The sequence below is a fragment of the Carlito syrichta genome, unplaced genomic scaffold (assembly GCF_000164805.1).
Source record: "Carlito syrichta isolate Samal-C Ts95f unplaced genomic scaffold, Tarsius_syrichta-2.0.1 Scaffold315639, whole genome shotgun sequence".
Taxonomy (NCBI): Eukaryota; Metazoa; Chordata; class Mammalia; order Primates; family Tarsiidae; genus Carlito; species Carlito syrichta.
The window spans coordinates 796,613-810,846 of NW_007259735.1; the positions used below are offsets into that span (position 1 = coordinate 796,613).

The following is a 14,234-nucleotide window of genomic DNA, read 5'->3' on the forward strand; positions in this document are numbered from 1 at the left end:
GGAGCGGGAGGCTGACAGATGCTGCCCTTGCCAGCCTGCTCGCCCTTGGCCCTGGGGACAGGGCTGGAGCCCAGCACAGGCCCCGCTGCCCCCTGCATGCTCCTGTCCTCTCCCGTGGGCCTTCTCTCTTCCAGCACACCAGACATCCTTCTTTTCCTCCAGATCGCTGGCTCTCTCCCAGCTCTGAGCCTCCTCATATGCTCTTCCCTCTGCCAGAACACTGTTTCTCTTTACCCAGCCTGCACCTACTCAGCCTTTTCCTCCCAGTGGAAAGGCACTTCAGCAAGAACAAAGGCCTGAAGGCAGGAAGTGCCAGGCCAGTCACCTGAGGCCACATTGCTGGTGTGGCTGGACCCAGGGCACACAGACCCATGTGGGGGCATCCTGTTCAGGAGGGCTGGGAGAGAAGTCGCCAGACCACCAAGGACCTGGTTGCCTGCCTTGACTCTCATTCTGCAGCAGGAAAACACCATAGCAGATTTGTATTTATTTACTTATTTTATTTATTTATTTATTTTTTGAGTGAGACTCAGACTCAGAAAAAAAATTAAAATCACTATTAGGTCCTGCTCTCAGCGGGGCTTCCAGAATCTTAGGGCAGGCCCACCAGGGGTGTGGGTGTCTGGTGTGCTACCCAGTGCTGTGAGAAAGATGCCAAGAATTACATAGAAGTTAGATTAGAAAATATAGTTTAGCCGGGCTCGGTGGCTCAGCCTGTAATCCCGCGCCTTTGGGAGGCTGAGGTTAGTGGATTGCCTGAGCCCACGGGTTCGAGACCTGCCTGGGCAGTGAGACCTCATCTCTACAATAAATCAAAAAAAATCAGCCGGGCGTGGTAGCACATGCCTGTACTTGGAAGGCTGAGGCGGAAGGATCACCGGAGACCAGCGGGTCAAGGCTGCGGTGGCTAGGAGCGGCCACTGCCCTCCAGTCTGGGTGACAGAGTGAGACTCCAACCCAAAAAAAAAAAAGAAAAAAGAAAATATAATTTATTTATTTTATTTTATTATTTATTTTCTTAAGAGGCGAGACCTTGCCGTGTTGCCCAGGCTGGTCTCGACCCCTGGGCTCAGGCAGTCCTCTTGCCTTGGCCTCCCAAAGTGCTGGGATTACAGGCTTAAGCCACCACACCCGGTCTAAAAATATAGTTTATTTAGAACTAAATTAGAGAGAAAGAGGAGATTCATCTCCCCAAGATAGAGTAGGGGGCCAAAGCTTAAGAAAACACGGCCTGGCCATAGCTCAAAGAGCACGTGGCCATACCATAATTTAACAAGGCAATGGCCTTATTTATTTATTTATTTTGTTATTTACTTATTTATTTTTGAGTTGGAATCTCACTCTGTTGCCCAGGCTGTAGTGCAGTGGCTCACTCACGGCCACACCAGCATTGACCTACTGGGCTCCAGTGATCCTTCTGCCTTAGCCTTCCAAGTAGCCAGAACTATAGGCGTGCGCTACCACACCCAGCTAATTTTTGATTTGTTGTAGAGATGAGGCCTCACCAAGTTGCCTGGTCTGGTCTCGAACCCGCGGGCTCCCAAAGTACTGGGATTAAATAGTCTGGCCCGTTTTTATTTTTAAATGGCTTTTTTTTTTTTAAGAGATAAGGTCTCACTGGGCTCGGTGGCTCAGCCTGTAATCCCGTGCCTTTGGGAGGCTGAGGTGAGTGAATTGCCTGAGCTCGTGGGTTCGAGACCCGCCTGGGCAATTTGGCAGACCTCATCTCTATAATAAATCAAAATGAGCCAGGCGTGGTAGCGCATGCCTATAGTTTCAGCTACTTGGAAGGCTGAGGCAGGAGGATCACCGGAGCCCAGCAGGTCGAGGCTGCGGTGGCTGGGAGTGGCCACTGCCCTCCAATCTGGGCGACAGAGTGAGACTCCAACTCAAAAAATAAAAAAATTTAAAAAAGAGATAAGGTCTCACTCTGTTGCCCAGGTTGGAGTGCAGTGGTGCAATCATAGCTCACAGCAGCCTCGAACTCATGAGCTCAAGTGATCCTGTAGCCTCAACCTCCAAAGTAGCTGAGACTATAGGCATGTACCACCACACCTGGCCAGTAGCAGATTCTTAAATAAGAGAATTTCCTCATTAGATCTGGGCTTTCCAGGGTGGAGCTGGGGGTGGGGGCCAGAGGTGGCATAGGGAAAAGTAAGAGGCAAGGAGACCAGTTCCTAGAGTGGGGAGGGTAGTGGTGATGGAATCAGGGCAGCCTGGAGTAGGCTGGGAAAGGAAAGGGCAGGGCCTGGCTACATGGTGAGGAGTGGGGGTGACTCAGGCTTCTGGCTGGTGACCAGAGGCATGGAGGCTGCTTGCCCAGATGGAGACTATAGGTGGGGACGTGTCCGAGGGGACATAATGAGGTCAGTTTGGACATGTTGAAGCTGAAGTGTCGGGACATCCAGGGGAGAGTCCAGAAAGTGGCTGGAAACTCGGGTTTGACCCTCCACGGAAAGATCCGAGGTGGGGGTGAGTCTGACGGTGAGAGTAGATGGATCCCCACAGACCAGCCAGAACTGGGTGGACAGGTGGCCAGGGCACTCACAGGGAAGGCGGGGCAGGAGCAGCACCCCAGCCCAGCCCCCTGATAGAGCCCTGCCATGCCCAGCACCCTTCCCAGCAGCTCCCTGCAGGGAGGCCAGCTGTGAGCAGGACCATGGGCCAGCAGGCTCTGCCTGGCCCTGCACAGCCAGCTCTGCTTCAGGAACCTGCCTGTGAAACCCACATCCCGCTCTGGGAGCTCCCACACCTCTTTCCTCCCACCTCCCACCAAGCCTGGGCTCCGGACTGGCCATTGTATAGAGAGCACTGTGATTACTGAACCTCCTGCCCATCAGCTCATCAGACTGTGGTGAGATGGATCCTTGCTGAGGACACAGGCTTAGGGAAGGCCTTTTGCTGTGATGCCCTGCCAGGGTGGAACAGGCTGCACATGGGCAGGGCCCACTCTGGGACAGCCTTCCTTTTTCTCTGGTCTCATCTTGCTCTTGACCCTACAGATTCATCCAAAACATGATTACTCATCTCCTTTATCAGACTTAGCTACAGACCCAAATTCTGAGCTTGTCCATGGGGCGTCAGGCCTGGGGAGAGACTTAGAGGGGGATTAGGGAGCAGAGAGCAAGGCTGGAGGAGGGGCCAGGAAGCCAGGGCAGGTCAGTGGCACCCGCAGTTGGTCTGCCTGCTTATGCAGCGGGTGGAGGCAGGACTGTGTGAGGCACAGATTCCCGCCCCTGTTTCAGCTCCCTGCTCTGACAGGGTTGCGCCCAGTGAACTGCAGGACACTGCTTCTCTGCTTCTGGGGCTGGGGCCTAGAGGGTGAGACAAGCCCAGCTCTGGCAGGATGTTGCCAAGTTGTGGCCGTCACTGGGGTGGGTTCCTCCCTGGGGTCCCTCTGCTCCCTGGACCTGTGAGCTGACTCAGGGCTCCAGGGAGACCTCCACCCACACATGGGACAGGCACCTCAAAGTCGTGGTTCTCAGATCCCAGAGCTTCGAACTTCCCCGGCCCCAGGTCTCCCGCCTCGCCCTGTCTGGCCTCCGCAACTGGACGACCGCAGCCTCGCCCTGTGCCATGTTTGCCGCCCGCCACTTCCAGCCCTTCCTTCCACCTCCAGGCCAGGAGCTGGGTGAGCCCTGGTGGATCATCCCCAGCGAGCTGAGCGTCTTTACCGGCTACTTGTCCAACAACCGCTTCTACCCGCCTCCGCCCAAGGGCAAGGAGGTGAGGGCAACTGTGTAACCTGGGGCCCCATCTGCACTGGACCCCAGTGCCAGGCCTGCCCCGCCTGCTCTTCTGCCTCCCTTTGGGCCTGCCCCTCCCAAGTGTTCCAGCCTAGCCCTGGGGCTGACCCCCACCCTGCAGATCTGGCCCTCTCACCCCAGAAGCAGCAATCAGCAAGCCAGCCCAGTCTCCACTGCCATCCCCAGGTCATCATCCACCGACTTCTGAGCATGTTCCACCCACGGCCCTTCGTGAAGACCCGCTTTGCCCCTCAGGGGGCCGTAGCCTGCCTGACAGCTGTCAGCAACTTCTACTACACTGTGATGTTCCGGTGAGTGGGACTTCCGGGCAGCACAGAGGCCCAGCACTGGGGAGGAGGCCCGGCTGGAGACTCCATCTACCTCTTCCCCCCGCCCATGGTCTTAGGCTAGCAGCATGGGCTCTCTGAGCTCCATCTTTTTGTGGATCCAGGCAGTGATGACTTCCTCATGGGCATGTGAGGGTTCAGTGTGAAAATCTAGAACTTGCTAGGCATGGACTGGTCATCCACACAGAAGGACTCTGGGGTGCCGGGTCACACACACCCTCCAGGAGCCTTGGGAGCTCTGGAGAAGGAGCCATGAACTGGGCCTGGAGTACAATCTGCATTTGGAGAGCCTCATGGCTGCTCCAGGCCACACCTCCTCCCCTGCTCGGTCCTCTCCCCCACACATCAGTCTGACTGCAGGCTCTCAGGCCTTGAGGGAGAAGGTGGCAGCTCTGGCTCAGCAGACCCCCTCCCCCAGGATCCACGCCGAGTTCCAGCTCAGCGAGCCACCTGACTTCCCCTTCTGGTTCTCCCCTGGCCAGTTCACCGGCCACATCATCCTCTCCAAAGATGCCACCCACGTCCGCAACTTCCGGCTCTTCGTACCCAACCACAGGTGGGACCTTTGGCCCTGGCCCAGCCTCAGCACCTGCTGCAGTCTGTCTTGTCCCGCAGCTCCAGGAGCTCAGAAGCAGGGCTCCTCTGTCTCTGCCTTTTCCTCTGGCCCCGTGATGCTGACCCATGAGCAGGCAGCGCAAGGCAGGCAAGGGGCTCACGATCGTCCAGCAGCCTTTCCCAGCCTGCATCTGGGACCTGGTGCAGCAGCCAGTGGGCCCTCCCTGAAGGCTGTGCCTCCCCTCCCTCATACTGTTGACAGGCCCGGACAGACCTATAACCACAGCCTGCTCAGGCCACCCAGGGGAAGGCAAGGGGCTGGGCGGGGGCCCAGCTGGCTAGAGTCCAGGAAGGCTTCCCAGAGAAAGTGACATCTAAGCAGAGACTAGGGGGTGAGAGGGTTTAGCCAGGCAGAAGGAACAGCACATGCAGACTGCTCTGTGCCAGCCACCTGCCTGCCTGCTCAGGAGAGCCACCTGTCAGCAGAGATGGGGACCCAGGAGGCTTCAAGTTTTCCCAGACTCCTCCCTGATAGCAAGTGGTCACCTAGTGGGCCTGAGTGGCCCCTGTCCTGGGACAGACCTGGCCTAGGAGCTGGGAGGTCTACATAGGCAAGTCTCAGCCATGGCACCAATGGACTGCATGGCTGTGGGCAAGGCCTTGGCCCTTTCTGGGCCTTGGTTTCCTCGTCTGCCAGATGAGAGAGTGACTCCTGGCCTGTTTCACCCACAGGGCAGGAGCTAGGGGACGGTTGGGCTAGCCTGGGAGGAGAAAGTTGTCCCCAGCCATGCGAGTGGCTTCTCTCCCTCCATGGAGAGGAGGGCAGGGCTATCCCAGGCCAAAGGGAAAATGGAAGGGATATGTGCTCTGCCCTTTCTCTGCCCCTCAGCAAAGGGCACCTGCCATCTATCAGCTCAGTCTGAGCACACCTGCCTCCAACCCAGGGCTGTTGAGGAGGGGGGCCTGGACCGCATGAGACACAGAGGGGCAGTGACCAGCCCCAGACCAGCTGCTCCTGGGCCTGTGTCTGAGACCACAGGGACTGCTGGCCCCTCTGAGGACACCAGCTCGCTTGCCCGCGCCGCTGCTTCTGCTGTGGAGTGGTTGGTTGTCAGTCCTTGGGCTCCCCCATGTGGCAGATCTGCAGATGGGTCTGCTGTCTGCCGGAGGCTGGAGAGGAAGAAGGGGTGCGGGGACCATGCCATGCCCCGTTTTCATTCCTGCCCCACTCTTTGTCCTGTGGCGCGGCACTGGCCATCTCTGTGCCTCGAAGGGTCGTGCTCAGTACCTGGGACGTGGCTGCAAATGCCTTTCATGAACTGTGAGGCCTAAGCCAGTGGACAGTTATGAGGTTCCAGTGCTTTAGGAAGAGGCAGCCTGGGAAGAGGAGGGCCCCAGCTCTGCCATCAGAATCCCAGGGGCTCTAAGAATGGAGGCCACCTTGCAGAGCCTCAGTGTCTTCATCCGTGAAGAGGGGCGGTTGTGTGTGGCTTTCGTGGTGATGCTGCTGTGCCCTGGCCGCCCCCAGGTCCCTGAATGTGGACATGGAGTGGCTGTATGGGGCCGGTGAGAGCAGCAACATGGAGGTGGACATCGGCTACATACCCCAGGTGAGCACACGGGGCTCCTGCCAGGTCAGCCCACCTGCAGGGCTGCCCTTCCACGGGCCTGTCTCCTCCCCTCTACGATGAGGGGAGTATCCCAAGGGCCTCAGACCCCTTGGGGATTCCCAGCCGACTCTGAGACTCCTCCACCATGTCCTCTGGCCCAGATGGAGCTGGAGGCCGTGGGCCCCTCGGTGCCCTCTGTGATCCTGGACGAGGACGGCAACGTGATAGACAGCCGACTGCCCTCGGGGGAGCCCCTCCAGTTTGTGTTTGAGGAGATCAAATGGCAGCAGGAGCTGAACTGGGAGGAGGCTGCCAGGCGCCTGGAGGTGGCCATGTACCCCTTCAAGAAGGTGAGGCCATCAGGGCTGAAGTCCGGGGCAGACTGTGTGGGCCGAGGCTGGGCGCTGGGGGGCAGCAGGAGGGCCCAACCTGCACCGGGGCCTCCCTCTGCCATCCAGGACTTGGAGGTTTCTCCTGGCTCAGCAGCACCCCTTCACATGCATACACAGTGTATACACACACATATACACACAAACATACTCAGAGACACTCAGACCTACAGACATGTACACACATATATACAAATGTACACACATACCCCCCACAAACATGTACATCCACACACAGACATATACACGCATATACAAACATACATACACACATCCTACACACAGACACACACACAAACATAAACACGCAAACATATATATGAAACGCACATGTACACACACAAGCATGCACACCGACACACGTACACACACTGCATACTCACAGCCCAAGGGGGATCCCGGCTGCACGCAGTAGCTTCACTGTGTCTCGGTTGGCCCAGGTCTCCTACCTGCCTTTCACCGAGGCCTTCGACCGAGCCCAGGCTGAGAACAAGCTGGTACACTCGATCCTGCTGTGGGGGGCCCTGGACGACCAGTCCTGCTGAGGTGAGGGGACCAGCAGCTCTAACGGGAAGGGGAGGGTTGTCATGCCTTGCGTGGTAAAGGAGGCACCGAGCCAGGGCAAGGGCGTGGAGCAAAGGTTTGGGAGGTTTCTGTGCTGAGCCCAGAGGAAGCTACCAGATGCTGCAGAAAGGGTCTTGGCAGCCTGGTTCAAGCTCAGCCGTTTTCAACTTGGTAACCTTGACCAAGTGCCTTTCCTTCGCTAAGCCTCCGTTTTCCCAACAGCAGAAGGACACATACCTCTCAGAGTTGTGAAAATGAAAGTGCCTTGTAGTCTGTAAAGGATCATACACATGTGCTCTTGGAGCTATGGCCGTTGTCATGTTTCCTGGCTTTGGCCCCCTCCCCTGCCTTGGGGAGGTGAATCTCCTCTCTCTTTCTCTCTAATTTACTTTCTAAGTAAACTACACTTTCTAATCTAAAAAATAATAATAATCATATACAAGCAGGAATGAAAATAGTGCTGGGGGTTGGGCTGGGTTAACTTTTTCAGAAAATTCACCAAAGGCCTGTTAGATGCAAAGTTCTTCGGGTATCCAGCAGCGGGCACAAAGATGAGTAAGACAGTGCCCCGCCCTCATCCAGTCAAGCAGCAGACACTGCAGCAGTAGGGTAGGTGCTGGAGTCCCACAGTGAGGACGTCAGAAGGGGTCCCTGCTCTCTGGGAGCACACAGTGTGGTGCACAGGGCCAACACTGAATGATAAGTACAAGCGTGGTGAGTGTTATACCAGGCAATGTCCAGAGGTCACCAAGAGTGTATAACTGAGGAGTCAGGGAAGACTTCTTGGAGAAAGTGACATTTAAGCTGAGGCTGTGAATGATGACTAGAAGTTTGTAAAGTGACAGGAGGAAGAGTGTTCCAGGTAGAGGAACAGTTTGTGCAAAAGCCCGGGGGCACAGGAAGTTCAGTGGATTTAAGAAGCTGTCACTGTCTACATGTCCTGGGCCAGGTGGAATCCCTCCCCAGTCTTAGCCCAGGATGCCAGGATATTATGGTTGTTAATTCCAGCTACCATTTATTTAGCACCTGCTCTGTGGCAGGCTCTTTGAATCTCTTATCTTACCTGGATATAGAGACCATTCTACAACCCATGAGGTTTTCCCAAAGCAGGATTATTGCTGATTGAAAACCCCAGTAAGACATGCAGGGGCACCTCACTCTTCTGGCCTTTTCCTCATCCGGAAAGGTTCTGGGCGGACTCTCCGGGAGACTGTCCTGGAAAGTTCGCCCATCCTCGCCCTCCTCAATGAGAGCTTCATCAGCACCTGGTCCCTGGTGAAGGAGCTAGAGGACCTGCAGGTGAGCAGGCAGGTGGGCGGGAACAATGCTACGGGGCCCTGGAACTGTACTGAGGCTGAGGCCTCAGGAGCGTGCCCGACTGTCCCCACAGAACAGCCAGAAGAACCCGTCCCACAAGAAGCTGGCTGACCTGCACCTGGAGAAGTACAGCTTCCCCGTGGAGATGATGATCTGCTTGCCCAATGGCACTGTGGTAGGCACCCCCACCACCCATCCCCACCTGCCAAGCACTGAGGAGCAGCACACAGAGGGCGTGGACACGCAGGCATCTTTGGGCTTTGGGTCTGGCTCTCCCACTTTCTGTCTAGGATGCCTCGAGCCTGTCTCGTAACCAGCCTCAGCATCAGTTATCCTCACATGTAAACAGGAAGTGGGATGCAGGTGTTGCACTTAGGGACTGTGCAGCAGCAAGGATCATCCCATAGCAGAGTCAGCACAGCCCCAAGTGAAGCGGACTCCGTGGGCAGAAACATGGGTGGCAGAGAAGGCTCACCTTGGACCACTGCAGCCAGCCCTGGGATGGAAGGGGAGGGAGGAGCCAGTGTTGTGACAGAGAGGACCAGGGGAGGGTTTTGGTCTGAGCCAAGGTTCAAGACCCTACCTCTCTCTAAGAGTCCTTACATGGCACTCATCGTGTCCTCACATGGCACTCATCGTGTCCTCCCAATGGGCCTCAATAACAGCTTTGGAGATGGACTTTACAAATGCCCCTCTTACAGACAAGGAAAGTGGTGCTCAAAAAGGGCCAGAGGCTTGGCAAAAGTTGCAGACAAGAAATGCAGAGCCTGGGTGCAGTGGCTCAAGCCTGTAATCCCAGCACTTTGAGAGGCCAAGGCGAGAGGATTGCCTAAGCTCAGGGGTTCAAGACCAGCCTGGCAACTTGGTGAGACCTTGTCTCTATAATAAATCAATAATCCGGGCATGGTAGCATGTGCCTATAGTTCCAGCTACTTGGAAGTCTGAGGTGGAAGGATCCCCTGAGCCCAGCAAGTCAGGGCTGCAGTGGCCGTGAGCATGCCACTGCACTCCAGCCTGGGCGACAGAGTAAGACTCTGACTCTAAAAAAAAGAAAAAAGAAATGCTGTAACTGGACCAGGCACAGTGGTCCACGCCTGTAATCCCAGAAATTTGGAAGGCTTAGACCAGAGGATCACTTGAGGCCAGGAGTTTGAGACCAGCCTGGGCAACATAGTGAGATCCATCTCTATAAAAGACGAAAAAAAAAAAGTTAGCCAGACATGGTGGCACATGCCTGTAATCCCAGCTACTCAGGAGGCTGAGGCGAAAGATGGCTTGAGCCTAGGAGTTTGAAGCTGCAGTGAACTGTGATTGTACCATGGCACTCAGCTTGGGTGATAGAGCAAGAACTGTCTCTAAAAATAAAAAAATGAAGTTTGTCTTGGCCCTAGGTCTGCCTATGAGCCTCTTCTGATGAGCTACCCCTGATCCTTTCAGCCCCAAGGATGGGTAGCTTGGGACTCGGCTGGAGGAGGGCAGTTGGCTTCTGCAAGATCTTAGGGTGGGAACAGCCCAGGAGCAGGAGCGGGCAATGGCCTGGGAGAGGCTTCCAGTGAGGGCTTGAGGGAGCAGAAAGGGCACCAGGCAGGAGGCATCTCCTGTCCCAGGCACAGGGTGAGGAGATGGTGTCGGGGAGCCAGGGGCGGAGGGACCCAGCAGGGAGAGCCTGGCAGGGAGCAGAGGTCCACTGGCTGCCACTGCAGTAGAGCCAGGGCTTGGGGTCAGGGAGGCAAGCAGATAGGACCCTGCCGGGGGCTCTGGTGGGCACGCGTTCTTCCACTCACCCGTTGATTCATTGTTCACTCATCCATTCGCTCATTTGCCCATTTACTGGGCACCTACCCTGTGACAGGCTCTTTGCCCAGAGATAAAGTCACGACCTTGCCCTTAGAGAGCTCACGAGGTACAGTGAAGGACAGGGCAGGGTGAGGCTTTGTGACAGAAGTGCACATGGAGCTCGGGTCATGGGAGAAGAGGAGAGAGGTCACCTGTGGGGGCAGGGACAGAGAGGTGGTGGAAAAGGTTACGCTGAAAGGTGCTAGGTTTTTGCCCAGTGGTTGAGGTCACTCCCTAGTCGGAGGGCCTAGGGTGGACAGAGGCAGGAGAGAGCAGCCGGCCTGGGGACTGGCAGGCTCTGGAGAGTGCTCACAGCAGCACAACTTGTGTGCCGTCCTCCGCAGGCAAGGACGGTCAAGGCTCAAGAGGGGTCACTTCTCTCGAGACACATGGGCAGCCATGGGGCAGAGGGTGTACAGGGACTGGGGAACCCCGCCCTCCTCACCCAGCCCTTCCCCCAGGTCCACCACATCAATGCCAACTACTTCCTGGACATCACCTCCATGAAGCCTGAGGACATCGAGAACAACGTCTTCAGCTTCTCGTCCCCCTTTGAGGACCCGTCCACGGCCACCTACATGCAGTTCCTGAAGGAGGGACTCCGGCGTGGCCTGCCCCTCCTCCGGTCATAGTGTGCCTGCTGGTGGGGAAGAGGGAAGCAGGCTGGATGGGGGAGCTGATAGACAGGCCCTCCCAGCCCAGAGCCAGAGTGGGCTTCAGCTCATTTTGGAGTTCAGACACTGCCTGTCCCCCCCACTCCTAGGCTGTCTTGTGGGTCTAAGGTCCACTGAATGTGGCCATCCTGGCTTTGCCCCAGGGTGGTGGGTAGACAAGGGGGTACCTGGGCTGATGGGTGGAGGAACCTCTATCTCTGGCTGCCACCACGGGCTCTTCCCTGCCCACCAGGCTCTGAAAGCTGCCTGGGACCCCCCCAGTCAAGGACCAGGTGATCTCCCCGGGCCTCATCCAGCCGGCATAGTCCATGGCCTTGTGGAGTGAAGAACAGGAAGGAGGGGCGGGCCAGGAAGACCGGGCCGCTGCTTCTGGTTACCTTCTCCCCCTCCCAAAGGCAGCATCAAGAAGCCCCGGCCAGGGTGGGCAGGCTGCCAGAGCAGCGCTCCTGTTTGTCCAGTCTTCTTTCCCGGCCATACCCTGGGCGGCCCTGTGCCTGAGTCCCCAGCTGGGGTCAGTCTCCGCAGGAGGCAGACGCCTGCTTCAGAAGTGGAGATCCTGTAGTACCTACCCCCTGAGGCTCCCTGGCCCACTCCACTGCCCTAAACTGACCTAACCGTTGCTCCCAGAACCTGTTTTGGGACCTGCTGGAGCCTACAGTCTGGGGAAGTTTACTGTGAAGTGGGCTCTGCCTCTAGCAAAGGGGTCACTGGGGAGTTCCTGACACCCGGGCCCAAAGCACTCCCACCGCCCACCCCAGCACAGGGTTATGGCAGGACCGCTGGCGCCAGTGCTCCTGTCTCACCTGCCCCTCAGACCTGACTCCGCCGAAGTACAGCCCTGCCAGAGAAAACAGCCTGCTCCAGCACCGTCCCAGCCACCAGGGGTCCCAGACCTGCTTGGCTACTGTTGGGTGGCTGACACTCCCCTTAGCCGCTCTGGCCCACATCCTGAGCCATTGACCATGGCCAGTCTCTTTTTTATACATGCAGAAAAGTTTTCATGTGAACTTTCTCACAGGTATTTTTGTAACCCCAGTTCTGAGGAGAAAGAAGGGGTCACGGCTTCCCCCAGCAGCAGCCCCATGACAGCTGGGTCTGAAATCCTAGATGGGTCCAGCTCGATGTCTGCAGTTGCATCATGGGAAGAAGTACTTCTCTCTTCCTTCTCCTTTTCCAACTTTTTAAAAATAGTCCTCACAGGATCAACGTACCCCAGCTCCATCCTGTCCTCTGCAAGGCACCCTTGGGCTTTGTTTAATTAAGGCCTTGGAGTCAGCACCCCCACACCCCTGGTTCTCTCCTCTGACCCTTGTCCCACTAGAGCTCACTTTTAAACCTGGCAGAGGAAGGAGGGTAGACATTTCCTCAGGTGCCCTCCAGGCCTGCCGTCCGTGGAGTCCTCCTGCCTATCACGGGCATATCTGCTGAGCCTTCCTCAACCGTCTTGTTCCCAGTTGTGTTTTTTTGTTGTTGTTGGGGTTTTTTTTGAGTCAGAGTCTCACTCTGTTGCCCAGGCTGGAGTGCAGAGGCATGCTCACGGCCACCACAGCCCTCGACCTGTTGAGCTCAGGCGATCCTTCTGCCTCAGCCTTCCAAGTAGCTGGAACCACAGGTGCATGCCACCACGCCTGGCTAGTTTGTTGATTTATTGTAGAAGGGCGTTCTTGCCAAGTTGCCCAGGCTGGTCTCGAAACCCTGGGTTCCCGCAGTCCTCTGACCTCTGCTTCCCAAAGTACTGGGATTACAGGCGTGAGTCACTGCGCCCCCCTTGTTCTCAGTTTTGTATCAAGTATAAGAGCAGCAACCAGTTATCCAGAGCTTCTCTATCTGAAGCACTTGGTTAATACAGAAAGTCCTCAACATGTGAACGAGTTCTGAGAGCGTGTTTGTAAGTTCTATTTAAGTCCAACAAAGTTAGCCTAGGTACCCAACTAACACAATTGACTGTATAGTACTGTATGTATTTCACAGGCCATACTGACACCTGGTGGAGAGAAAATACATAAAAGAATGCAGGTGTGCATCATTAAAACTCATAACTTGAAGATTCATATGTAGAAGACTTACTGTATTATATGTGTTTTCTCATTTAATCCTCACTACAAGCCTGTGAGAGGACGTTAATTTTCCCAATTTTGTAGATGAAGAAACTTGAGTCTCAGGGAAGCAAAGTGACTTGCCCGAGGCTAGTCAGTGTGATAGAGTTGAGATTCAAACCCACATGTGACTCCAAAGCCTGTGTCTTGATTTGAGGGTGTTTGACTTGTACTGTCCCCACCTCTCTCTACTGTTTTCCTCTACAGTGGAAAGGAGGCCTTGCAAGCCAGAATGTCTCATTCCCCATTGATCTCCAGGCCACATGGGCCTGAACTAACAAGCTCAGTCAGGTTTGTGTGTCCTGGGAGGCAGTGCTTCCGTGCCCTTTATGGAAAGGGAGACGCCACAGCCTCTCTCAGTGCCTCTAGCATCTTGTCAGGCATGGGTGGCAGTAACCCATGCCCTGAGCCTCCCTGACCCAGCAGTCCCTTCGGCTGTTCCGGAAGTTGCCACTCCACGATGAGAGTCCTGTTCCCAGGCAAGGTGCTGATAGCAGGGCTTTCTGAAACGTCTGATGGCTCTGCCTGTCCCCTACCATGTCTCAAGGCTTATGTCACTCCTCTGCCACTTCCCTCCCCTGTCTCCAACATGTTCTATAATAAAATGAGAGACTGGAGTGGTTCCTTTCCTTTGAGTGGGATGTTGTTCAGTTCTGTCCTTCCATAGTGTGACTCCCACCCCTACTGGGGCTGACTTGGGAGATGGGCAAGGGAGTGTGGCTGTGGCAGATTTGAGCTGGAATGCTTTTGGGGCTACCTTATCTGTCACCAGAGAGTTTGGGTGACTTGTTTGAGTTTGTGATAGGCCTATTTTGAAAATCTGGTGCTCTGAGCTGGGCGTGGTGGCTCACGCCTGTAATCCCAGCACTTTGGGAGGCAGAGGCGAGAGAATTGCCTGAGTCCAGGGGTTCGAGACCAGCCTGGGCAACTTGGCGAGACCTCGTCTCCACAATAAATCAGTAAATTAGCCACATATGGTGACACGTGCTTGTAATTCCAGCTACTTGGAAGGCTCACCTGAGAAGGATCAGCCTGAGCCCACCAGGTTGAGGCTGTGGTAGCCGTGAGCGTGCCACTGCACTCCAGCCTGGGTGACAGAG

The 14,234-nt window shown here is 55.9% G+C and overlaps 2 protein-coding genes across 2 annotated transcripts in view; both read left to right on the top strand.

The window, feature by feature from the left end:
* SELENON (selenoprotein N) overlaps window positions 1–12,358 on the top strand; it is a 27,243-nt gene extending 14,885 nt beyond the window's left edge. The window contains exons 6-14 of the mRNA XM_021706482.1: window positions 3,517–3,726; window positions 3,933–4,057; window positions 4,512–4,649; window positions 6,177–6,258; window positions 6,420–6,608; window positions 7,088–7,193; window positions 8,398–8,510; window positions 8,602–8,703; window positions 10,826–12,358. Coding sequence (XP_021562157.1) covers window positions 3,517–3,726; window positions 3,933–4,057; window positions 4,512–4,649; window positions 6,177–6,258; window positions 6,420–6,608; window positions 7,088–7,193; window positions 8,398–8,510; window positions 8,602–8,703; window positions 10,826–10,996 — 1,236 coding nt within the window. The 3' untranslated portion in view covers window positions 10,997–12,358. The remainder of the gene's footprint in view (window positions 1–3,516; window positions 3,727–3,932; window positions 4,058–4,511; window positions 4,650–6,176; window positions 6,259–6,419; window positions 6,609–7,087; window positions 7,194–8,397; window positions 8,511–8,601; window positions 8,704–10,825) is intronic.
* MTFR1L (mitochondrial fission regulator 1 like) overlaps window positions 8,491–14,234 on the top strand; it is a 36,237-nt gene continuing 30,493 nt past the window's right edge. Inside the window, exons 1-2 of the mRNA XM_021706484.1 lie at window positions 8,491–8,510; window positions 8,602–8,703. The gene's annotated coding sequence lies outside the window, so the exon portion shown is untranslated. The remainder of the gene's footprint in view (window positions 8,511–8,601; window positions 8,704–14,234) is intronic.